This window comes from Poecilia reticulata, linkage group LG3 (genome assembly GCF_000633615.1).
Source record: "Poecilia reticulata strain Guanapo linkage group LG3, Guppy_female_1.0+MT, whole genome shotgun sequence".
Taxonomy (NCBI): Eukaryota; Metazoa; Chordata; class Actinopteri; order Cyprinodontiformes; family Poeciliidae; genus Poecilia; species Poecilia reticulata.
Genome location: NC_024333.1, coordinates 6,647,596 through 6,674,846, shown reverse-complemented (window position 1 = coordinate 6,674,846; position 27,251 = coordinate 6,647,596). Strand labels below are relative to the sequence as shown.

Genomic DNA, 27,251 nt, shown 5'->3' with positions numbered 1-27,251 from the left:
TTTTTACCTAAGTATATGTAAAGCAGTCATTTTGGATATCAATCCTTGTTGGAATTTGACAGGCACTTCCTGAAAGACCTGACAGTGAAGCAGTTTAGTAATAGATGCACAGAAAAGGTATCCATGGTGAAAGTTACCTGCATCACAGGGAATATTATCCACATTGTCTAGCTATAATAGCTAGTTTCTTCTGGCTTTTTTTCCTTTTAGTTTGAATACACATTGTATGTAACTTAGCTCTTTCTGGGTGTATTCTCAGTGCTTACCACTTTCTTTCAGCTGTTTAGCATTCCCCTTATTAGACTCACAAGGTTTTTATGTCTCTCTTCAGTCCTCCTCAGTATTTCAACATCTTGTTTTATGTTGTTCCTTTCTAGTTTCTGCAGTTACCCTGACCGTGGTTCCCAATCTGTTGTCCTCATGAAAAGTCCTGCAAGCTTTCCCAGTTCATTTATATTAATCTCTGTTCTTGCATACCGCCTCGTTTTTTCAGCATTTCGCTCCTCTAGCAGCCACACTCTGTGACACTGTGGTTGAACAAACGACAGAATAAGCTCTGATAAAGACCCATCACCCCGTTGCCGATAAATCCTCTTTCATTTTTATTTTTTTTGTGTCTTCCTGGCTACCTCTCTCATTTGCACATTCCCTCACACATTCAAGAGATTCTAAAATTAGCAGCATCCATTTCTGCATCGGCACCCGCTCGAAAGGCCTCGGAGCAGGAAGCAGAGGATGCATCAAAGACTTCATTAGGTGATCCGCGAGCTTGTGTGCATGCACAGCACAGACGTACACACATTTTCCCTTTTTTTTTTTTTTTATTCCCATCCATTCATGTAGAACTGAACGCTTGAACAAATGTGCAGACAAACATGCCTACAGAGGAACAAAGCAGGACCATTCCAGCCCACCTCCTTCAGGCTTTCTGTCAGCCGCTCTGACAGTCTTTTGTGCCCTCTTATGTAAACAGGTCACTGAGGTTTTTTTTCCTTTTCCTTTTCCGTTTGTCTTAATGCGAACAACGCAGCACTACGCATGCAACCAGACATGCACAAGCCCAACATATACGCGTTTACATGTTTACCGTAAATACAAGTGTATACATGACAAAACGCCTGGCTTGCATGCAAAATGCAACACCAGTTTGCCCCCACTGAGAGGGGGCACTTGCAAAAAATTTCTTAGATTGTCACTCAAATAGTCAACATTGTACATTTATTCATGTGGGAGTTAACAAAAATGTCCCTGTTGGTCTAAATTACTTTACCAGCATCTTATTACAAATGTGAATGACTGTGGAGTACAAGAAACTGATTTGTGAATGAATGTTGTATAAAAAATGGTCAGAAAATTAATAACTGTTATATTTTCACTCTTTATTTACATGGAAACATTTAAGAATATATCAGTTATGTAGGTTTGTTAAAAATAATGTTGAATGTCATTAATCAGATGAGTCACACTGTTATTGATTCAGATTATATTTATTCATGGTAAATACTCGTCTAGTATAATAGGGTACTTTAAAAAACATCAGTCATAAAACGCCTGCTGCTGATTTGATCTCACTGAATTGTTAATTTAAAGGTGAGTATTGAAAATAACAGTGGTATTGAATTCAGTCAGTGAGAACCAGTGGCCCTTATTTAAGGACAAAGGCAGCAAATACTGTATTGCACTTCTGTCTGAAAATGTGAGTAAAATGGTTTGTTTCCAGGTGTTATTCAGAAAAACAGCGGTCTTTAATTAAAAGGTTGACCAACGAGAGGAAATCATATGTCAGAAATTATATTTATTTAAAGCTATTCAAAACAATGAATAGCTTTTAAATGGAAGAAAAATGTAAAAAAAAAAAGAAAAAAAAGAAAAACAAATACAATTTGAAAACTCTTGAATTAATATGAGTGACAACAACATTTAATTTGCCTTTTGGGCTCAATAAAGTATTTTTGAATTGAATTTAATGGGTCAAAGAAAAGCCAAAATGCTAAAGACTCAGTGATTAGCACTAGCTTAAAACTCTCGCCCCAAATGTGGGTCCAATTGCACTGATTCCAAAAGGCTCTTCAGAACAAAAGGGTTAAATAAAGAAGATTTACAAACTAAGGCATTTATGTGAAGTCAAGGTATTGTCAAGAACTCTGTGCTGTCGATGTTACAATTAGCCCAAAAAACCCCCATTGACTGGCAAGAAGAGAAATGGTTTAATATTTTTGAGAACAAATGAAAGCAGGATTGTTGTTTCTGTGTCTGGCAGCCGCAGTCAGATTGTGTATGAAGCTAAGGGAAAATTTCCCAGACTACGCCAATCAGTCTATATATCTTTAAGTCACATTCCAATATCATAAGAGGTAAAAAATCCCTTGAAATCGAGCAGGACAACATTTGATCTGCCAATCATTGGTCAGAGAAGGACAAGGGAAAGTTCTTCCGATTTTGGTCGTCAGATCAAAAGGCGAAAAGACCACACACTGCTCATCACCTCCTCTAAACAGGAGGTGGTGCAGAGATTACAAACACAACAGAGGTATTCTAGAGGTTTTGTTTCAGCAGTCCTTTTATGTAAAATAATTCTCTTTCATAAATGTTGCAGCCACCTCCCCCTAATTCTGTGGGAAACCTGCGCTCCTGCAGCGCCTCATTAGAGATTCCCGCCCCACTCTCTGTCTGTTGCCTCCTTCTTTGCACAAACACCAACCCTGCTTCAAAGTTACAGTATATTAAGTTTCAATAGTTTTCTCCAAAAAGAAGAAAAACAAAGACAATGTGTCGCACCTAACCTACAACACTAAGCGACTTGCAGAGGAAGGAGCCAAAGTTTAGATCTAGTTCCAACTGAGAGTCTGCAGCAAGACGTGAATATTGATATTCCAGATTTCTGCAGCTCATCTTCAAACTGGCACCAGAAAGCATGAACACATTTCTCCAGTCTGAGTGAATCTCTGCACAGGCTTTTTATTTCCTTGTAATGTTTTAAGCAGCATGGCCCGGTCTGGTTTAGGCCTAATGGATCTTCCCCAACGTTCACACAAACGTAAGAGCGCTCCGGTCAGGCGGCCCGTCTCGTTTAGATATTCTGAGCTCCACACTGAAAACTAAAGGTGACCGGATGTTTGCAAAACTAAATGCAGCTGCTGCTGCTGCTGCTGCTCAGACCACAAAGACGCTTAAATCACGACTTAAGACTCGTCTTTATACCTCGGCATTTGATTCCAATAGAATATGAAAGCAGTGTGTATCTCGCCGTTTTTGGTTTTCTATCTAAACATTTATTGTATTTTTTCTTTGTCTGATCTGTTTTGTTTCAGATTAGCTGTAAAGCAATTTGTTTAGCTTCAGGCATTTTTCAAAGTATGCTACACAAGTTCAACTTTCGGCATTGTGATGTTTCACAAAAAGTGCATCCAGTCTGACTTGTGTCATTTCACAAAATAATAATAATAAAAAAAAACAGTTTCCCTATGTATATTTTTATTAGTAACAGTTATTCAGATCAATGGTTCTTTTCTTCTTTCCATATGTTGAACCTGCATCACATTCTGCCACATTATGTACATTATTTCCTCTGAACATTGAACATGCACTTGTAACCCGTAATTAGTCAATTAGTCAGACTTTTATTTTTACGGGCCCACTTCCTGTCTTGCCCCAAACTCTTCAACTTATTTAAAGCCCCGCCTCCAGCGCAGTTTGAACACTACCTGTTTCACTGTGATTGTGACTGGCTGTTGGCGTCTTGCTGATCATCTCTCCTTGGCAAATTCACCCAAATCTCTGAAACAACTGATTTGAACTATTGGTGAGTTTGCTTGTTTGATAGCAGTATTGTTCAGCATGAAAATTTTGCTCGATTGCTCATTGGAGCGTTGTTTTATTAGAACTGTTGGCAGTTGTTGCCTGGGCCGTCACCGGGATTCACAGCTGATCGCAGTCTAGCACTCTCAGTTCAAAGGTAATTGTTAGTTTTGTGCAAGATTTCTTTTCCAATTTCATTACTTTTGTAATGAAATTGATTGAAAATAGGATGTAGCTACATTTAAATTGATATTGCGCAGTATATTTATTTTCTTTTTCCTCACACTGCTTGAGTATTTTGAGTTAATTTATTTTCTCTTGATTGATATTTTGAAAGTGAACTTTGATTTCAACTTTAACCTTAAATGGATTAGTTTGAAATATGATTATTCTTTTTGTTGTTTATTTAAATTATGGTTAATTTAACCTGACTGAAATGTTTAGTTTAATTATTGCATTTGAATTTGATATTTATTGCATTTGTGTGTTTGCACATACTTATTGTTGATAAACCGCCTAATGGGTTTTTTTTGGCCTTTTAGGTCGGGTTTTTTTTTTGATGGATCAGATTCTCAGATCCWCTTCTGAGCAAAGGATGGCGAGCTAAGGACAAGAACTTTGATCTTTTGAATTTATTTATTTTGAATTAATTTGACCCTCATTGTGTATTTGTAATTGTTTGTTGTTGTTTTTTCCCCCAATCATCAATACAAAAACACCAAAACTAAAACAGTGATTGTGTCTTCATTCACACCTCAGGCTCCTTCAAGAACCATCTTCTGATGCTGCTTTTGTAGCCGCAGTTAGCTGCGTAGCCCATAATTGTTACACACTCAATTAGCCAAGACATTTTTATGTTCATTTGGTTTTTTGTTTTTTTAAAAGACCTTCACAGCGGAGACGACGATACGATTCGGAGTGTCTGCAGCCGCGTCACGTTGGGGTTTACGAGACGTCGAACTGTCCTTCAGACGCACGCAACCCCGTAACCAACAAATCAAAACCCGAAAGTACAACAAGCCAAGCACAACGAACCAGAAATGAGCAGTAATTCAGACAAAGAGCTCCTCGGAGGAACATGACAGTCATGTCTTCCTGCTGGCACGTGTCACTGTGGGCGCGCGCCGGGCCAATGACAAGTGGAGGCAAGAGGAGGCCAAGCAGGGAAAGAGGAGTCGGGCTCAAGGAGCGAGAGGGAGGGTATATGTGACTGAGTGCATCTATGATTCTTATCTCCTTTTGTAATGCGGACACCCTCTGGGCAAATCGCACACAAGCACACACATAAACACACACAATGTAAACCTGCCGTGACAGCAGTCAGAGACACCCTATGTGGTCACATGTTCTCCTGCCCTGACTCAGACATGCACTGAGAGAAAAGAAAAAAAAAAGAGAGCTACAACCACTTTCTCTGTGTTATTCGTCACTGATTTACTGTAATTTCTACAACAATCCCTGACTGCGAAGAGAAGTGACGCGAACGGACATCATACCGCAATTTGAAATTGTTCCACTGCGTTGCTTCAATCAGTAGTTCGAAGGCGTTGCTGTTTTTAAATTGGAATCAGAAGACCAATTAGGCTTCGTTTGCTGAAAATGCTCTGAAGCTGGGCCGCTGGAGCTCAGAAGCAGATGCAAAAACACAACTACATGAGATCAATAGCAACATGCACAGAGCGCTCAGTCGGTGGTTTAGGGCGCATGTGGTAGAGGTCGAAAAATCTGCAAGAAGAATGAAATAAACCGCAGCAAAAACAGCGTGAGTGACACAAACACTGTGGAGTATTGCATCAATATAATCAGAAAAAAAGTTATCTAGTACTTTTAGAAACCAAGACTAATAGCAACGTGGCACAGTAACAAGAAATGTTCAAATACATATCTATGGATCACAGAAAATATTAATGTACACATTTTATACATGGACCTGCATCCTAATACATTATAATTGAATTAAATGGCTAAATTACATAGACAGTCAGCTCGCTAGATAATACTTTCTGCTGTAGATTTTCATTATTATAGCAAATTAAACTAAATTCAAAATTCAGTATGACCAAAAAATATACACTGAACAAAAATATGAACACCCCATGTCAAATATTGTTGCCATTGTTGCCCACTGCACTGACCTCCATTGAAAACATGTTATTCCACCAAATCTTGATTTCTGAACTCTTCCTGAGTTAAAACATTAGTGTTGCTATTTCTAAATGAATATGTACTTGTTTTCTTTACATTATTTGAGGTTTGAAAACACTGCATCTTTTTTGCTATTTTGTCCATTTCTCATTTTCTGCAAATAAAAACAACATTTTGCTGTGGATTTCAGAGACATGTAACTAGTTCATAGAACAACATAACAATGTTCATTTTACTCAAACATAGACCTATAAAAAGTTAAATCAGAAAAACTGATCATTTTAATGTTTTCCAGAGCTATATATTGCATAAAACCTAATGGATCACACCTTTTTCTACTGAACTGTTTACCTGCTGAAACGTCTGTCCATGTGTTCTACAGCATAACACTCCATACCTCTGGCATTACAGCAGGTCTTGGTATTATCAGCTGTGTAGGCAGGTGCCAAGTCCTGCTGCAAAAAGGAAATCAGCATCTTTATAAAGCTTGGCAGCAGAGGGAGCAAGAAGTGCTCTAAAATATTCCCACAGACCGATTTTGGAGTTCATAAAACACATAAATTACACGCAAAAGAAGGTAATCTGCATTCTGACTCCTACCCTCTCGTTCTAACCTAAAGCGAATTACATTTAAAACCTTGTAAGAAAACTCGGCAGGTGTAGGGGTTGATAAGCATCTCATTTGCTTTCTCGACATGTAAATGTTGCAACGCTGTAGTTCAAGCCAAAGCACTTAGAGCGCCGACCACAAGCATGTTGCTTGGTTCTGCTAATCACTTCCTGGTGGTTTAAACAGCAATTTCAAGAACATCAACGCTCACCGCAGACCTGCTCCTGCCACTTCCACTACGCACCCATCAAGGCATCAAATATCACGCTCTCTGTCCGGCATCAGTCGGCACAGATGCGTGTCGGAGGGTGAACTTAATTTCGCCGAAGAAAATGTGAGTTCAATTAGCAGAACATCTTCCAGACCCAGAATCAAACACAACCAAACCCACAAATCACCAACTGCGTTTTGGTTTTCTGAGAAGCAACACGGTTTCTGTTCTTTTCTAGCTCCAATTCCTGCCAGACAAAGATGTCAGCACAACATTAAGAGTCTGCCGGAACATTAGGGTTCTCTGCAGAATCATAAAGAAGTCTTCGGGGTACAGGGGTGGTGGGGAGGGGTGCATTAACAGCTCAGTGTCTTAACAATGAGAGTTCCCCTGCTGTTTTCTGCGTGCACACAACATCTGCTGTGACTTTGTGGGGGTTTATTACTGTGGCGGCATCATGGCTTGGAACACACTGTTCCTAGGTGTCTGTTAGCAGAAGCTTATCTGTGGCGATTAGCTACGCTGGCCTCCTACCAAGGCTACAACCTCATCAAGCTCACACTAGGCTGGCAGCAATCAAAGTAAATTGATTAAACACACTCTGTGGCACGGCTGCTATGGACATTACGGTTAAATTAATTTTGAGCGAATCATAAATCTATTCTAATAAATACTGTTCAACAACGGGGCCGACCGTGAAGAGACGTCAGTATGTGAAAGGCAACCCGTGGAGTGGAGCACACGTCTCCAAATTGTGCATAGGCTTGGTTGACTTAAAAAAAAAAAAAAAAGTTGTAAATATTCCAAGATGATTATGAGGCATCCTTGTTACATATTTAGGATCATAGGCTTTAGAACAGAAGAAGATACTCGTAAAAACAAAATGTGAGGCTTCTGAATTGGGTCTGCAACTAGAATCAGAACTTCGCTGCGTACGAAAGAAAGCACAAAAAACAGCAACTCTCCAAGGCAAGTCAAATAACTGAGTAAGACGTTAAGAAATTAAGTATATCTCAATAACTGAGTTGCTAAGGAGAAATAAATAAATGATGATAAGGTTTTAGCTCTTGGGTATAAACCGATTTTTTGTTTCTTTGTTATACAACTACATTAGAAAGAACTGGTTCAAAGTTCTGCTCATCTCTCCTCACAATGATCAGTAAAAAAAATAGCCAGTTTTTAGATTTACCAAGCATGAACAAAATAACTGTCAAAGTAACTCAGTTGTTAGTCACTCAAGATGTAAATAAGGATTTAAATTTACGTTAGCCACATTAAGATATTCAAAATGGAGTTTCTCGATGTGAATTCTCGATCCTTCGTGAAGCCACAAAATTCATGTCGACAGCCATGGTTCATGGTAATTCATCATATGTTGAAGCTCATACTCATAAAGTGGCAATTTCAGTTTCACAAATGTTACCCTAGTAGCTCATACTGAAGAATCGATCTTCTATCTACGTTGGATAAACACCTTTTTTACATTCATTCGCAGCTCAACTCCTAATAAATCTGCTCAGCCTTCCACCTCCACACTGCATGTTAAACAAAGTTACATTCAGAAGTGAGCAACTTAAAAGACCGAACTCAGGAGGCAAACGACTTCTGGGAGTTTGGGTTTGGAAATAAGTAAAAAATAAAAAAGTAGGAGTTAGGGATTAAAGTCAACGCTCATGACAAAAAAAGAAACACCCTCTCTCCCTCATAGCAGCAAGGCATTTTGAGATTTAGCGTTTGATTCCCTGCTCTCTTTGGGATGGAGACATTAAAACAAAATCAATATTTAACTTTCAAAGCTTATGAGAGCGAGGCATATATAAAAAAGTGGATTTTATGTAAGGTGAATTTGGTATTAAATCGCTACGGCCGAAGCAAAAACAGTGTTTACGCAGACTGTACAGAAACACAAGCAGTGTGTTTGAGATGTTGACTCAAGATACAGTGTGCTTAAGGTTCACTGACATGAAAGATCACAAAGCTGTGACTTTATCTACGCAAACTCAAGTTGTTCAAATGCATAGAAATATCAGTTTATGTACATTTCCCAACATTGAAGAAAAAAAAAAATCTAATATTCTCTGTATTTCCTCTTGAATTAGGCAAATGGAAATAACGTCGGTATTCCCGACTGACCTAAAACAGAAATTGTTGAATGCAATTTCATCTCAGAAGGTGAAGGAAAGAAAAAGTTTCAACATTTTACAGTGTATCAAATATCTTATTTCATCTCCACGACACACAGGACAATGCAAGGGAAACTGTTTGCAATGGCTGCTGGATTTCTGTCACACATTTTCAGATTTTACACCTCGTGAGTCATGACTACCGGAAGCACTGAAGCTTCACATAAGCCACTCTCTCGTCACGGGTTAAAGTGAACAACACAAATCTCACACATGTCTCCTTATCAAGCACAAAAACGGTCCTTCTTTCAGATTCTTTTTTTTTCCCCCATTTGCAAGAGCTGCTGGACTACACAGGCAAAAAAATACGCAGGAAGGGAAACAGAAAAAAGCTGAGCATCTGATCAGTTTTTTGCTGTGCCTTTGATCAACTGTTTCTCTTGATTTAAAGAAGTTTCCTTTTTTCTCTGCAGGGATCGATAAGTAGGGGGAAGTGTAATCTAGATAGGCAGTAAAGCTGACCACATGCGGGACAAAGCCAAGAAAAAGAAACACTTCTCAGCACCAGCCAATTAAGGGAACACAGCAGAGTGGCACATTCAAACCGGAGCAGGGCTGAGTGAAATGAGATGGCAGTAAAGCTGCTAATTAGCTGACACAATACACTCCTGACCAACATCCATTCGGTGGAGCTCTTTTATCCGATTCTTTCGCTCCATCAGACTTGCACACACACACATACACACGTGATAACGGATTGACAGATTTACTGACCTTCCATCGCGTACTTCATATCCTGTGCAAACAGGTTCCACATGATCTCGGCGCTGATTTTTCCCGCGTTCAATTCCTGCGGAAACCTGTCGGGATGGAGAGAAATTCCAATCAGCCTCATGCTTCCACGTGACGGTCACCGGACGACGCCGACGTCCTCCCCTCCTTCCTCCGACTTTCCACCACCTATCTTAGCAGATGTGGAAGTGGATTTGGTCGCTCTGTCTCTCAGTGTACTTCCCCCCAACCCCCGTTTTGCCACTCCCAAAACTTTTGGTTGAGCCGAGGAGTAAATGGGAGAGAAACGGTGAGGCGTGAGAGCAAGTGTGGGAGGAAACATCAACGCGTTAAGAGAGAGACAGAGACGGCGGCAGCCTAATTGGCAAGTAATCTGTTTTGAATGTGTATGGATTTCCAGTCAGAGCTCGAATGCGAGATGTCGTCGGTTTAATTATCCGTGGCTTGGCGAAGTGATGGGAGGACATTTATGGATGGCCGAGCCGGCCCCGAAGATGGTGATTTTATCTGGAAATATTTCACTTTTTTATGGAGATTATGTTATGTCGTACAGCAAACGAAATGCCCTCCCCTGCCAAAAAAAGAACAAAATCCTCTTGCAAGATTAATCATTTAATAGAAGTCATATGGAGAACAAGTAAAGAATTTATGGTAAAATACTGTATAAATACAGTAAAAGTCTGGCAATTAGATTTGTTTTTTACAGTCTACATAAAGTGCCAGTAAGCGGTGTTCACATCCGTAAAACTTTTCAAATTTCGTCACTCAGAAAACACAACCTTATCATTTGTTTTAACAGCGGTCTGAGAACTGTGTTGTACGTTTGCATTCAAATGTATAACCAGGTTACGAGACGTTTTAATATCTGAAGCCCTCAAGAGGAATTATTCAAAGCATCTCTTTAAAAAAAGTGAGGAAAGACGGCAAGACTTCAAACCAACCAAGACTCCACCTTTCACAAAAAAACTGACCTGCCAGACGGTCAAGCGGAGTGCTGATTAGAGGAGTTGCCCGTAGCAACTCGTTTTGGCTGAGGGAGAGCGTGCGAAGACTGGAAGCGGTGCACCTTTTATGGAAGCGCTCAAATCCGTTGTTGGAAGGAGTGACCCAATAAAAAGCCAGACTTAACTCAAATTCTAAATATGTGCACTGCAAAAACTAAAATCTTAGTAAGATTAAATATCTTAAATTAAGGAGATTTTTCTTGTTTTCTTTCTGACAAGATAATTTTTCTCACCAAGAGGGATTTATGTTAGAATATTTTTCTTATTTTAAGTGTTTTTGTACTTAATTATCTCAGTAAGATATAAAAGCTTAATATTAAGAAAATATTACTTATTATGAGTAAATATGTGCTAGAATCTAGAATATCAATATTTACCTATCAAACTTCAAGTCTAGAACTTATATTATATAAGTAAAAATTTCTTATTTCAAGCACAGAAAGCGAAATCACATACTTAATGAAATGTATTCAGATAATTAAAACAGACTATGTCCAAATGGAATCCTTTGTGTTATTGTCAATGAAAAAAAAAAAAAAAAACATGAACTTATATTCTTGTATAAGTTGGCAGAGTGTACTGGAGATTATAATTGAATATTTAAACGGTTGACATTTAACACAACAATTTCAGAGACAATATCAGTTTATATATCAAGATAATTCTTGGCATGTTTCCATCTGCTATGGACCTTAATCTGATCTTCTTGATGCAAGATGTGGGACCTCTTACTGACATGTCATGAAATTTCTATTGATGTGTGATTTGAAATGGCTGGTATTCCACACAATGAGATTAGAATCAACAATATTGATTAGCTCAATGTCATGATAAATATTTTAACTTTTGGTTTATATTTCAAATTCTTACTTTATCAGTTACTAATATTAGTTTGAACAATATTTTATTCATCATGTTTGTAACCCCTTTTATGACATCATACAATCCAAATGGGAAAGCGCCCAAAATGTCAGTGAGATAGTATTAATGTTCGATACAACAGATTTTCTTTCCGATCCAATACCGAGTAAAATTTAAGCTGGTATTGGCAATACAGATCCCATACTTTGTGCAAAGACAGTTAGTTTGTTTCTTAATTAAATAAAAAATAAATGTAATCCATATCTTGGCTTCATAAAAAGAACACAATGTACTCTGATGCACTCATTTTAAACTCAGAAGTATATTGAGACAACAATCTTGTTTACTATAAGCTATTTTAACTCAGCAGAAATATACAAAACATGTGAAAATGGAGTTGCAAACTAAAAAAAAGAAAATTAGTAAAGTAATAACCCTACTAAATAGACTGCTCAAAAAAATAAAGGGAACACTTAAGTGTTCACTTAAGTGTTTAAGTGTTCCCTTTATTTTTTTTTAGCAGTGTGCATCATTGTTTAATTATTAAAACTACTATAAAATGGCAGCTGAAATAGCTCCATGTCACTTATTTTATAATCTGTCAACATGTCCATTTCTGAGTGAGTGAGCGTCAGCAGCACGCTGCGCTTGGGCATTACGTCCTTACACATTACATTCTTACCAGGCGGAAGAAAAAGTAGTTCCCATTAACAACGTTTCATTTAGGCAAGATCTCAATAATTTTGTTACTTTCTAACTTGCTCTTGTTAATCTACATTATCTCAAATTACTAAAGTGTTGAAAGTATTGATCCTTGGATCTGACAATAGATTTTAAAGAATTAAGTTCTGGTATCGAAAGAATCGATATTTCAGTATCAATCCGCACATCACTAACGGCAACGCCAGAGATCATTTAACTGCCCTGATTAACGGTTAATTCAGTTGTAACAGCCTAACTAAGCTGTTATCTACTGTACTTTTATAAGATTTTCTTTTGGCAAATTTTCTAATCTCGGTTGGACATGGATGAAGATGGAGGACTTTTTACGTGTATAGACCCTACAGCTGCTGTACTGAGAGGTAAGTTTAAAGTTGTCTGTCTTTCTAAGATAAGCTAACTGAAGCTAGTTAGCATGTCGTGATATGCCAATTTTCATCCGCGGTTAAAGAGCCGCTCTTATAATATGAGCTTTGAACAGTTATTAACCACAATAGCTGTGGCTTAAAAATAATATCGACACGGGTTCATGGTAGCTTCCGTTTTTTAACATAGCTAAGGTGGCTTCTCATTCGGGAAATGGTTAAAGGGCATTTCCGCCTAGTATTTCACTAACTTTGAGGGTGTTTTATGTGCTGTAATTTAAAAACTTAAATGCAATGAGTTTACAAGGTTAGATATTCCACACTGTTACCAGGATATTTTAAACACTATTTTTAATTAGTGAATTTAAGTAGTCCTTGTTTGATTTAATTAAAATAACTTTCTTGCCATCTTGAATTCATGTAATATTGTAATTGAGCACATGAACTAAAATAAGACTTGTTTTATTTTTTAGTAAACCAAACTGTTGCCATGGTGAAGCCTATGCCAGACACGTCTCCAATCATGTATTGCACCATCTACAAGAAACTTTGGGAAATGCAAGTGACAGCGTCCTTCACATTCTCAAGGTAAGAAATTTATGATACTGATTCATCATTACACTGATTAGTCCCTAAAACGTGGTTTGTTTTGTGATTGTTTTTCTGTCTGTGCTCCATTTAGCAGATGACCCAACAACTTCAAACAAGACCACTTTTCAGCTCTGTGGTGATCATGAAACCAACTTTCTACTGGCCATTGGAACCATGCCTGCCCTGATCTTCTGAAAGGAGGACATCACAACTACTACACCTTTCAGCATCCGTGTCTGTGGCCACTCCTCTCTGTGCTGCTGACAGATGTCTTGAGAACAGCGTCTGTAACTGAGGCAAGACTTCCACATATAAAAGGCTATGGCTTATTGGAAGAAGTTCATTGCGGAGGAAGCTCCTATTGTTGACATCTAATCCCAAGATTTTTTTTTTGCTTTGGACAATTTGGTTTGCTTGACTCTTAGGGCATCTTATGAGTGCGGCAGATGTGTCAGATCTTCATTGTTCTGTCATTTTACAGGATTGTTTCAGAATCAGATGCCCATCCAGACTTTATTCTGACCAGTAGACATGTTTTATTGTGCTTATGTGAAACTTAAACGTAATAAATATGTTAAAAGTAATTGAACTCATGTCTTCATTTCAGCAAGCCAATAACATCTCTTGTTCCAGTATTCACAGGATCAATTTTTGGATTTTTGTCTTAGCATAAGAACCTTGAGTAAAGCTATGATAAAATATATATTTTAATCCAATGCAACAATAAAAATAAACTAGATTTAGGTATATCACTGCAAAAAGTCCCCTTTCAAAAACAAGAAAAAGAAGTACAAAAATAGGGTATAATTTTCTTAAAATAAGAAAAATTATCTGCCAACAGAACAAGAAAATTTATCTCGTCAAGATTTTCTAAAACAAGAAAAAATATCTAACCAAGATAAACCTACAATATCTTAAAATTAGTGTATTTGTACTTAAAACAAGCCAATTTTACTAATACAAATAGAATATATGAGATTTATTTTCTTAATACATAGAACATTTTTCTTCAAATAAGAAAATTTTACGCTATTTCAAGAAATTCAGTGTCGAGTAACATTTTCTTTACTTGAGATAATTTTTCTTAAAATAAGATAATATATCTTACTCGTATAAGTAAAATTGGCTTGTTTTAAGTAAAAATACACTAATTTTAAGATATTGTAGGTTTATCTTGGTTAGATATTTTTTCTTGTTTTAGAAAATCTTGACAAGATAAATTTTCTTGTTCTGTTGGCAGATAATTTTTCTTATTTTAAGAAAATTGTACCTTATTTTTGTACTTTTTTTTCTTGTTTTTGAAAGGGGACTTTTTGCAGTGTGGAATGATTTGAAGAGGTCTCTTCACAGCCAACCTGACAAAGTTTGAGATATCTTAGAAAGAAAGACTGGGTAAGCCTTTATTGTCATGGAGACTCGCCCCGAAATATCCACAGGTGTAACTGTGGTTGAATTATTGACTCGGGTTTATTGATTCGGGTTCACTGAACACACAAACATGTCACAATGACAAATATTATTGGTAAAAAAAAAAAATCTGAGTTAACTTTATTCTACTTGCCAATCGTGCATTACATTTTTATAACCTACCACTTAAAATCCAAGTAAACTACATAAAGTTTGAGCTTCTAATGAAACAAAATATAAACAATTTTGATTTATTTTTGCCAGTCACTGTTGGCGTTGAACTTCTACCATTTCGAAGACCTTTCTCCTTCCCGACATTATTCCTCAGTCTCGTCATGCACTCGGCTCGGGCGCATTACAGCTGAAGCATGTGATGAAAACGCTTTATAGTGGAAATGAATATGAATCTGCAGTCAGTGCACATGTTTGGGATTGCTTCACAATTTACTTTTTGCTGGAGAGAAGCATTATCTGCAGGAAGATTTTTTTTTTTTTTCTAAGAACATCCCGGCATGCTGCTGCTGATTCTTCTTCTTCTCCTTTTAACTTTGAAAAACAACTGCAGCATTCTGTTTTATATTTCCTATCATGAGATCAATTCTGAGGATCAGTTTACTGCCTCAAATTTCCAGCTGCTTTGTTCCCACATAAATATTCTCAGCAGAGAGCAACAGACTGACAGCTATTTCCCTCTGGCTGCAGAGCCTATTATTTAAAGGCAACAAGTCCACTCGCAAGTTTGTAGAGGAAAAAAAAACGAAGGAAAACATCACACTCAATGTCACTCTGCAACTTGACCAAAAAAGAAAAAAAGGTGGAGACACTGAGCATGAATATTGCAAAGCTGTCATTAGCTGGTATAGGAGAAGAAAGCTCAAGGCATAAACAAAGTCCTAATAAGCATCGTAAATCAACGAGAAGAAGGAGAAGAAAAAAAGGAGAGCGGAGCTGCATGTGTATGAGGGACACAAACATGCTAACATTTTAATGCGTTTTTTTTTTTTTTTCCCCAAGCCATGTAAATTGTTTATTATATTACACCAAACCATATGAAAAGGACAAGACTTGTTTCCCTGCAACAGGAAAAAGTTTTATTTTAATTTTTTCTCCCTCCTGTTTTAATAAATAACACAGAGGCTCGCTGTGGTCCTAAAAAGATTATTTTTAGAGTTGCCCTGAGAAATCAGATGGTGACCTGAATATGATGATTTATAGCTTGATAGGCTCTGACCAGCGATCAGCTGGCCTGCACTGGAAAATGAAACGTGTTTTGCAATTAGTGAGCGACGGCACAACGCATGTCTGCTACCGGGTCAGACTCACAATTAATATTGCAGCATGAAGTTTTGTTCTGTGTCTGATAAAGGACCAGAGGTCAACTAATTAGTAGAAAAATTAACTTGTCTGCATAAAGTGTAAGAACACAGATGAGACATTTGAGTACACAATACTTAAGAGCTGCTACAGTTTATGTTGGGAATTTTTGGAAGTCTTGAAATCAAACTTTGCATCCCGCAGTGTTAAGATTTGCAGGAAAGTGACATGAGAGAGCGTTATTTACCTGATAACTTTCCATGTCATTAAAATGAAACGCTAACAAACATATTATAATTAGGGTCTAAGAGCTATTTAAAAGGAAACAGCATCTTCTGAAATGTCTGCTGTTGATTCAGGGCTTTTTTCACACCTGATAGACTGGTAGACTAGGTTGGACTGGGAACCAAAATTGCGACATTTTGTTACATTTTCAGCACGTGTGGTTTGCTTTGACACTGCACTGCGTCAAATCATCCAAGCCCTTTAAATAACTTGCTCACTTCTTCGCCTGTGGTGGCGCTGCACCAAAAACTGCTGAAGGAAACGAGACAGAAACCTCAGAAGAAGACCAGTCCAACTTCCTTCTCCACATCTATGGAGTGGAGTCAAATTTTAGCGATTGTAGGAATTCTCCTTTATCTCAAGTTAAAGATCACAAGCTATTTCTCCCCGCAGTGCAAGACTTGAGCATTTATTTAGTCTATGTTGACCCCAAAATGCCCTGCCACTGTCGTTCACTTCCTGCTTTTGGAGCGGTCTCCGGTTCGCTTGCATCTACATACATGTTCAAACCGCGCCGGAGTTCATTTCAACCAAATCAAGACTAAGGTTTCTAGGCAGAGTTCGCTTTTCTGGTCCACGTCACAGTTTGATTGGGCATTCACACCTCACCGAACGAACAAAGTTACAGAAAAATGCTGTGTTTTATCCTACTGAGCTACAGCCTCCTGTCCGCCATGAAACATGTTGCATCTGGAAATGCTTTGACAATCACACACATGACAGACAAAACTCTCAGAGCACTGAGATCATTTCATCTTTGCCAGTAAAAACCTGTTTTACAGCGACCGCTCTCTCACACACATGGTCTGACTTCAACTCTGCTCCAAATATAAATAATTAATGAATGCTCATGGAGGCTGGGCAGTTTTTACTACTGTTTTTACATCTTCTTTTATTATAGTTCTAAAACCAATAATGGGATTGGATCAAATCTGCAGAGGAATAGTTCAGCTCTAAAAAAGAAATAAAGCAGAGACTGGAAACCAACTAAAAAGAGAAACACAATCATTGGCCACATTTCATTAACCCGATAATACCATACGACCATCAGCCATCGCATTTTAACAACGGACCCAGTACGGAGTGCGTCTCCACCAAAACACATCGGACCAGTCGGAGAATTAACAACGAGCACAAGAGAGGTGTAATAAAGCATCTGATAGAGGCAGGATATTAACAAGAATTCCTTTTGGCCCTGTGGTTTCTGAGCCTCGGTCTCTGTGGGATGAACCCATTTCCTGCAGATGCAATCATATCCCATCAGATTGGTGTCGGAGTGGCGCACAGTCCGGGGGATCAGGTCAAATTTCTTTAAGCCATTTCTTTTCTGTCATACGTTGCAGGTGACAACTGCTGCAGTGATATCCATACGGATGACACAAGAACATTGTTTAATAAAAATGGGACCACCGCTACCAGTCTGTGCCCCTTCCAATATAGACTGTGCACAGGCCCGTCGCAATAAGAAATAAATCAATTAATGGCATTATAAGTTAGAAGAAATTCAATAATTTCCTTTTGCATTATTTATAGCTTTTCTCTCTCTTTTTAAAAAAAAATGTAATGACAAAATCCTTCAGTCTAGTTCATTGGTTTCAACTAGCCCTTTTTTTAAAGGATAGTTTTGTCCACAGAGACTTAATAATTAATTTTATTTGTTGTTCCTGTTTTGTTTATTTATTTTGGCATTTAAAATGTCTTCCAGTTCCAGTGTTAAATGCTCATTAGAAATGAAAGTTTATTGATCTTTGATTATTTTTTCTTGCGTCATTATGACATTAGCATTATGTTACTTGAAAATGGTCTCAAAACAACAACATTATCGGATATCGCAATAACTCCTGGGACAATTTATTGGCCAGTAAAATGTGTTATTGTGACAAGCCTACTTGTATTTTTTTAAGTGACATTTTCTGTCCTTTAGTTTACTAATCATATAGTAAAAAAATCTGACATATATGGTAAAATGTATTTACATGTTTGTCAATATTTTACCAACTTATACATATTTATATACTTTCTTCAATTAGGAAGTATTCAGCAGATCTCAGGTGAAATTGACAAAGGTGTTTAAACCCAAATAAGATTAGCATTCACCCATAAAACACATCGGCATCGATCTAAATGCAGTTTGAACGTGTATTTGATTAAACACAATACTAATCAATGACTGGGTGCCTTGGCAAAAAGAAAAAAAGAAAAAGTAAAGTGAAATAAAATGAAGAAGTACATACTGATTAATGACTGGTGTGTAGGCTGTGCGGTCCTCATCGATTACAGATACCATAAGAGTGATGAGTTTTGGCCAGAAGTCCAGGTTCTTTATGGACGGACCCTGCTCCTCTCTGGGAAGCTCCTGTTTCCGGCTCTGTGGAGAAGGAAATTTAGATAAAGAGGGGTGAAGCAGTGCTTCACTGAGCAACGAATTAGCAAAGAGACAAAGAATGGAATTGCATGGGTAATTGCAGTGTTTTGCAGGGCGTGTGCATGTATCTGATACTTGACATTCATATGCAAATTGCTAAAATAAAAAAAAAATGGGTCAAAGGAAGCTGGTGTGCTGAAAGTCTGACATCAGCGATAATGAGAAACATTGAGATGGGATCGTCAGACTTGATTTGACTTTAACAGATCATCCAGATTAATTGGCTACATTATTCCCACAAACTAGTTAGGAAAAATACAAAAATGTACAATATTTGAATTGTAGGATTTGATGAATGTATTTTTCCTGCTGCAGTTTGTAAGCAAATCTTTGCATCTTGCCTTTTAACTCACTGCAGACACTTATTGGTTGAACCAATGCAAACAGACCTAGAGTTTCCACCAGAAAACTTGCAAAGTCCAGAGGAAAAATGTTTAAAGTTGACAGGAAATTTTGAAAATATCACTAAGTAATTCTATGTAATGGGGAAACATTAACAATATCTAAACACCAACTTTAAAGTCTTAAAAAAACTTGAAATAAAAAATAACAGACAATGCTTGGGCTGGTGGGGGAACAAGTGAAGCCTGGTGGCCCACCAGGCTTACAATACACTTTAGGGAACCCTGTGACCCTCATGGTCAAAGGAACACAGTTTATGAAGATGATCTTATAACAGAGGTTGATTTTAAATGCTTCACTGAGTGACATATGAGTTATACAATGAAAAGCTGCATAACAAAAAAACATGCAGTAATACCATTGTTCTGTCTTTATACAGTGATAGAGTTTCACTCTGTTTGGTCTAAAGAATGTGTCCAACTAAAAGTGAAACTGACAGCCTGACCTGCTTTCTGAATAATTCGGCTTACGATCATTTGACCACCTGGGGGAAACGGTAGAACATTGGAATCTCTTTCTCGAGACAGTTATTGTAGATAATAAATACATAAATAAGTCAATGAGACAGCGACATCACAGCAAAGGTAACAAACTACACTCTGATGCAGTCCTGACCCCAACACACTTTTTGCCTACAAAAGATATAGACATAGGTCTGTTGTCAAATCAATAACCTCTAATATCTTCTGGATTATAACTTTTTTTATTGAATGTTTAAAGGTATTTTCAGTGATGCTGTATTTATACGTTGTATATGTGGATGTTTTGTCACAGCCTGTTGCGGAAATCTCTCTTCCAACGTTACAGTGAAAGTGTCAAATCCAAAACCGCTCACTGGCACTGCCATCTGTCACCCCCACACTGTGTATGACTGCACTGCTCCCCAATTAGAAAGTAGCCATCCCAGTCGCTCAATCTGCCATAAGCAGCTTGCATATCAGAGAGGGAAAAGTCTACTCTGTGCAGAAAACACAGGTACTGGTTTGCATAATTAATTCTGCACACTGAACAGCACCCTTCTCTAAGCACATCACTACACTTTATGCACTTGCACAAACCAGTTGGAGCACATAAAATTTATAGACCATCTAGACTTTAAGAGTAAACCCTTCAAATGGATCCTGGGTGAGTTTTCTTGTTTCTATACATGACAGGGCGGTGCATATTGTATTTCTGGAGGCAGGTATACTCTATTAAAACGAAACCTATTCAAATTAGCTCTTGAATAACCCATGTTGTATTATTTGACAATACCAACAACACTAACACTGTGTCTGTGTGTGTCTGGTGAAATAAATTCATTTATCCTCAACGTAATCTTTTTGACTACAATCGATTCCCAAGATAATCAACTAGTCTCTGGATTGATGCTTTAAATATATGGAGATTCCACCTTGTCATGCTGATGCGCTACCTTGCTGCCTTTCATTTAGGAATTCAATCTCACACCGACAAGAAAGTTCACAGCTGATTCTGCAAAAGTCAAGACATTCCTCGCTAATCTGGAGTGAGTTTACTCCATTCCAACAAAGAGGATCAAATTCATCTAAGTTTTATTTACCAACAATTATTATATATTTTTTTTTCCTGAATAAAAGATGAAAATGACAATCACAACATCAAGTGGACCCATGATAGCTTGTGTTGAACTTTTGACCCATGCAACATTTTTGCAAAGAATTTAGAGGTAAAAAATCATGGAAGCAATTGTAAGCATGGATAAAAAATTTTTTTAAAAAGACTGTTAGCAATTTATAAGGTTTGATAAATGCATGTTGTTTAGGGAGGACATACTGTACACACAAAAACTGTAGTAGCAACCATGCAAGAATAATATATTCACTTTGGTCCTGATCTCTCAAAGGTTTGCACGTACAAAAACAGGTGCAAACTTGATAGCACATGCAAACTTGATCTACAAACACACAAAACAAGATTTCAAAATCGACCAGCATACCAGCCATAATCCATTAAGCGTGTTTGCCTTCATGAATATGTAAAACATATAATGATCATCAGAAATTACAACAATCTAGGAGGAGGGAATACAAACGTAATGACTTGCTACCCAAAATGCAATTAATTAACCAGAATCAGATTTGTGTCAATCAATTTCCAAATTCAATCGTTGTAAAGATCATGTGCAACACACTAACTTACTGCACGTGCAATTTTTTGCCTATTTAACACTCCATATTTGGAATTTTTCAAGATCAGGCGCATAAAGTTTTTTTTAATTAAGTTCTGATTTTTTTTTTATTTCCATTTATTTTTTTATGTATTTTCTACCTTTAAACTGCCAGAGAACGCACATAGAAATGAGCACATATAACTAAACGTGACATATTTACACAGTGGACTGAAGAAGTGTTAAGCAATGTGCATCATCCCTTTTAAATAACAGTGAAAAAAAAATAAAACAAATAATTTAATGATAAATAACAGGTGGTTACTTCAGAGAGCTGTAACTTGTTTTGCGGTTTCCATCCCTTGTGATTAAGGGAAAGAAAGTTAAAAAAAAAAGTCTCTGCAGGAGGTGAGTGTCTTTGCTAGCGTGTGTGTAAGAGCATCTTAGTCTAATGATATGCATACATAAAGGACACCGAAGGTCGTGTCATCGCCATTAAGTGGAACAGAGTGTACATCCCACTAAAATGTGCAGTAGAATCCCTTCCCTCATTGGTATTCACTTGCGGCAAGCCCACATACATTGTCAGGGGTGATTGAGTGGTCTGCTGTCTTTATACAGCCAAGAACACACCACCTCCAATTGCACTTATGGTAGGAAGCAAAAAAAAAATGCAGCACTGAGTCTAAGCTAAGTTTCCATACTTTAGTGGGTAGTGTTGGCACGTCGAAACGGTCCTTGTCTGTAACTCCTCTGTTGCGTACATAGCGGTTTAAAATGATTGTTTTGTTTGTTCAGGCTCCTGGAGTGGGAGGATTCGGCATTAGCATACATTGAGCTTCTGATCAATTCTACCAACGTGTCACGAAATATTGAATTTCTGATTAAAGGTTGGTCTCATGGAGTATAATCAAATTCCCAGGAGCATCGGCAATGTGTAGAACAGAAACTCCTACAAGTTGTCTTATTGATGTATTAAATGTGTATTGCTTGAATTTATATAGCTATAGTTGTGTTAAATATTATACTATGCCCTGTTTTTTTTTATCTCGCCATGTACATCTAAGAACCTACAAATACGAACAAATAAAGACCATTGGCCATGGCCCGAAAGTGGTTTCAAGTACACATCAGAGTGAGGCATGTTACACTTGGTTTTGTTTTGTTTGTTGTTCCATAGATATTGATCTGGAGATTACATTACTTGTTGCAGAAAATTGTAGAAATTGCTTCAAACTCTAGGTGTTGGTGGACTTCCTCACTGTCTGGCCTGGAAATGATGTTGCAAGGATGTGAAACTATCCCTCAATACTGAATCAGTAAACCAATTTCCTTCATGGTATATTTCCAGTTTTATTCATTTGTCAGGGATATCAAGCTTTGTTTCTTCTACCACATTACAGTTCCCTTAACACTTCTTTGTAGAATTTTACGTCGTTTTTTTTTTTTTCTTTAACCCTGCCACGGTCTTCACCCAACGCTCACCAGGAGCGCGGAAAATGTCAGTCGGACAGCTGGGAAGTGGGGTGATTGTCCCGTCAGACCGTCAACTTCCGAAACCGCACACTGACAAAAAAAAAAAAAACACCTCGTAAAAGCACACACGGGGTCAGTGCGACCCTGCCAGACAGCGCACAGAGTAAAAAGCTTGTAGGGTCGAAATGACCCCATCTCTTAAAACCGCAGGAGGATTAAAAAAGAAAAAAGACTTTCTAATGAAAGAAGTCTTCATCTTGCTCTTTTATTCATTTTTTAAGAATGAAGGAAGAAACGCGGATCCCTTCTCCATATCTATCAGCCAACTGCCTCTGGAAGCTTATGAAATGCACATGCTGCCTTTTTTCCACGTTTCTCTGTCATTTTGACTCTTTTGAAGTGGGTGAACCCGATAAAAACAAGCATGCGCTCCTTTTGTCTGCTTCCATTCTCATTATTGTTGTTGTCATTTTTGTCAAGTCCTCTCTTTTCTGTATCATTTAAACTACGTCCCCCTTTCATGCAGTCTACAAATGGCACACATCTTCGCTGTTTTGCTATGCAAGATGCCTCATTGTAGGCCGGGATATTTTCCCGCTTGCCTGGACGTTTGCTCTCATGTCGCCACACTCAGTCACAGTTAGCGATTTGGGAATTGGGGTCTGGAATGGGTTTTCTCTGCCCTGTCAGAGGCTACCTAGTATATGTGAACATAATCATTTATCGTCGGGGCTTGCTGTAGGTTGAGGCTGATGTGTTATTTTCTCATCCACGCAGTAAAACGTTGATAGAGAGTCTCTCTACTGTGAAACGGCGCCAGATGAGAATGTAATTAGTACAAGTGTCTATCGCATAAGTTTGGTAATTGCTTACAACCCCTTCGGCTTTTCTAAACAAAGGAAGAGTATTATTCAGCTTTTTAAGAGACTCCGGCCTTTCGCAACCTAAGACGACATTATCATTGTCATTGGGAAGGCTATTCTTTTTAAGAATTAAGCTGTAAAAATAGTTAGGCGGCGCTGCGTTTTTGACTGATTACTTTCTGAAGTGAAACCAAAAGAGCAGAAAACCAAGGCGACGAAAAGCATTTTGTGGCTGAACAACATAATCTGAAAACTGCTCTCATTCAGATCATTCAGATGTTTTAATAAACCTTTTTTTTTCCAATCAGTGGTGTTTTAACGCTTTAAAAGCCTAGCATTAAAAGCCCTGCAAAATTAATTTAGTGCAAAACATAACTAAATCTGCTCTGCTGTTGTTTATCAAAGCATACTAGTAATTATAAAATACACGTTTCTCAACAAAAAAGAGGTTACGAAAAATGTATCAAATCAATGACTGTAAAACGATAACTTTTTTTTTCCTTTGACAAAACCAACATTTCTAATCGGAACATGATTGAAAATGATGAGAATGATGAGAATCCAGGCAACATAGCTAAGTAAACGGGATTGAGAAGAATGAATTTCTCCCAACTCATCAAAATCTGTTTTCTTCATTGCACTTTTTCCTTTTATCTTTCATAACTGCTAGGGTTTCTGCTACTGCGATGGCAGACAGCTCAGGCAGGGAGTCGACAGCAACACCACCAAGGTCACTGCAGTTGTTATTTGTGTAGCTGAAATATTTTGCTTCTTATGTGTCCACTGTCAGTACAAAACATCTGGTTGTATGTAAACACATTGCATCAAATGAACATTATTTTCCGTAAAAAAATAATTTCAGCCACAACTCTCTTTTTCTGTCAGTACCTTGTCGAAATGAGCAAAACAAACAGGAACAATAATATTTAGCAGTTTTTGTCTGATTGCGGAGCAATGTCAGGATTTAAACCTTTCCTACCCATCGTAGTCGTATTAAGCTAAGGTCATTTACTACTTTTGTGAGGGACAAATAAAATGGGTTTACCACTTTTAAATCCCTGGGAAGGGTGCTGGTCTCCAAGCTACTTTTCTGTGACACCAGTTTTTTTTTTTTTTTTTTCTCCTCCACACATAACATAATTCCTCACTTATCACTAATTTTCTTTTAGGGTGCCAGAGTTCAGCATTTCAGATGTAGTTTCATCCCCCTTTCAGCAACCTCCACTTCATAGCTTCTGTTTGCTAACTTAATTTCTCCCAAACTGTTTTGCACATCCCTCAATTTTACAGATGGAGACAGATATGACTGGGAGCTGTACGGGCCACGGTGGAATATGTTGTGTATTGCAAGATTACCCCTGAAAAAGTTTTTGTGCTCTTGAGAAATCAACATGGTCCCTAAAAGGATGAAATCAGTTAAATACATTTGTCTGAGAAAGGCTTTCCCCCCAAACCTGCTTTCATCTTTGCTCCAGACTCTTCAAGTCAAAGTTGCAATAAACGCTGAACGTTTTACAGCCTGGTAAATGCCAGGTGCGACATACAGACTATTGATTTCCAGCCGTGATGGGATGGATTTATATACCCCCCGCCCCCTCCAACACCGCCACCTATCAATACAAACACACTAAAACTGAGAGAGAAGATGTAACTTTTATGACGGTGCGAAGGTTTAAGTTGATAAAAGTATTTCAACGAGAGCATGGCAGTGAGCTATTAAAGACAGATTTCTCTTCATTTTTTGTTGTTTATAAGAAATAGTATTAAAACATGGGACATTCCCCCTTCTGCCAAAAGACAAGCAGAACTTTTTTTTTTAACAGTCTGAACACCGGTGTCAGTGAAGCCGTCGTCTCACCCACTTACCAAAAGTCTCAGCTGTAAAAAAAAAAAAAAAAAAAAAAAGTGCCAACTGCAGCTAAATAGGATAAATCAAAGGAGATCGAGCAAAATGCTGATTCCACGTTGGGAAAAATAAAGCTGATGCAAAATTGTATAAAAAGCACAACCTGAACTTGTTGCGAATGTCAGGTTTAAGCTACGGCTACGGTAAAATAAGACTGCCAAGTTTTACGGAAGCAAAATGCTACCAGTATTGAAGCAAACTATTGCAGGAAACATCAAAACATTTGGATAAATAAGAATATTTTTATAAGTAATACATTAAACAGGAAGTGTTTTCTCTGTTCCATAAACGTAAGATCCACAACTTTATCTTTGTCCCTAGACCTCGGCTTGGTTTCCATGACGACCTCTGTCATTCAATGTCGAGGTAGAAACACAAAAACAAACCGGGATTACCTGGTCAAGAAGCTGGTTGTAGAGCTCATGACAGTTGTCAAAAATGTATTTGTACGTCGAGTCTAAACAAGCTTTCACGCAGTCCTTTACGACCATGCTGGCCCTTGGTGGACTCTGGAGCTCTTGCACCTGCAGAAGCATAAATACAAAACGGTCTCTGAAGAATTTATACAGCATTGAAATAATTTTAAAAACACACTTGGAAAGAACGTGGGAAAAAACAGCAAGTATTAACTTTCTGCTGGCTTTGGATCGTGGGAAACTTTTCTGTAATTTGTTTCAGCTTTCAAAGATATGCTATACGGTACAAAGCAGTGCTGACAGGGGGGACAAACGCTTTCCTTGGTTACCCCTCAATAAAAACGAAAATGTCTGAAGCACATTGGACAGGCTCGACAGTTTTTTATGCGTTTATGCTCAGACTAAGCTCTACTCTTTTTCATCCATTATTTGGTTCCACGTGTTTTTATTTAACCTGTGAAACACTTCAATTGTTATCTTATCTTAATAAATCTTAAATTTAAAGACACTTATCGAAATGCATTCGATAGATTAAACCGGAAAAATTTTGTTGTGGATGTTTTTGGGGCCAATCTCTCTGTCACCTGCCTCCAGTGCAACTCAGTTGCCTAGCAACAGCTTCGGGGCAGTGACACGACGGCTTATAGAGCGCCGTGCTAAAATCACTCCGGCGGCGGCTCAGTGGCCAGAATTATTTTAATTTACGTCAGAGACAATGAGGAGGTGATAAAAGAGAGTCGCTGTAGGAGGAGTAATCACCTGGTGGTTCGGTATGAGAGCCATCCAGAAAACATGGGGAAGTTAATCACTCGGTCGAGGAGATAAAAGTTGATAAAAACATCAACTATGGTTTTGGTTGATGTAATTCTAATTTATTTCCCTGTCAAAGGTGCACACAACCACAAAGCAGTTTTAAAGCACTTTTTTTTGCCACTGTTCAAACTTCATAACAAGGTATTAACAGTGCAATAATTCATTACCACTTTTCACAAAGGCTCTCCTTAGTGATCGCTAATAAATAGTTTACAGATATGTTATCCATTAATTAATAAAAAGTTTATAAATCATTAATAATGGTTTAGGGCTGTAGCGATTCCACGAATGATTCGAGAACCTCAATTGTTAAAATTCCTTGAGGAAAATTTACCTGCCTCGAAGCTTCGTCAAATTCCGTTTTATTATTTAGCGCACCGTGTTCCGGCCGGGTCGTTATTTATGTTGCGCAGCGCTCTCACTTCCGCCTCTGAGCCGTTGACGAAAGCTACGTGTTAGCACCATAACGTTCAATTTTCAAGTTCAAGGGGAATTTCATTGATTTACAATAATGTCCAGGTTTGTACTGCTTTTCTGGGGACCAATAAGCATCCTTAAAATAACTGGTGAAAGAATTTACCAATATTTTTCTTTTT

The 27,251-nt window shown here is 37.9% G+C and overlaps 1 protein-coding gene and 2 long non-coding RNA genes across 5 annotated transcripts in view; 2 read left to right on the top strand and 1 right to left on the bottom strand.

The window, feature by feature from the left end:
• The window catches only part of unc13c (unc-13 homolog C (C. elegans)), a 168,279-nt gene that overhangs the window by 49,424 nt on the left and 91,604 nt on the right, over nucleotides 1–27,251 (bottom strand). For all 3 annotated transcript variants that reach the window (XM_008404760.2, XM_008404759.2, XM_008404761.2), the window contains 3 exons: nucleotides 25,822–25,950; nucleotides 18,461–18,594; nucleotides 9,662–9,747 (listed from right to left, as the gene is read on the bottom strand). In XM_008404760.2, the coding sequence (XP_008402982.1) occupies nucleotides 9,662–9,747; nucleotides 18,461–18,594; nucleotides 25,822–25,950 (349 nt within the window). The remainder of the gene's footprint in view (nucleotides 1–9,661; nucleotides 9,748–18,460; nucleotides 18,595–25,821; nucleotides 25,951–27,251) is intronic.
• Nucleotides 3,493–5,768, top strand: LOC103462161 (uncharacterized). Its single transcript, XR_533285.2, has 3 exons — nucleotides 3,493–3,802; nucleotides 3,882–3,955; nucleotides 4,684–5,768. It is a non-coding gene; the product is annotated as an uncharacterized LOC103462161 (long non-coding RNA).
• Nucleotides 11,061–13,962, top strand: LOC103462160 (uncharacterized). Its single transcript, XR_533284.2, has 3 exons — nucleotides 11,061–12,626; nucleotides 13,103–13,217; nucleotides 13,312–13,962. It is a non-coding gene; the product is annotated as an uncharacterized LOC103462160 (long non-coding RNA).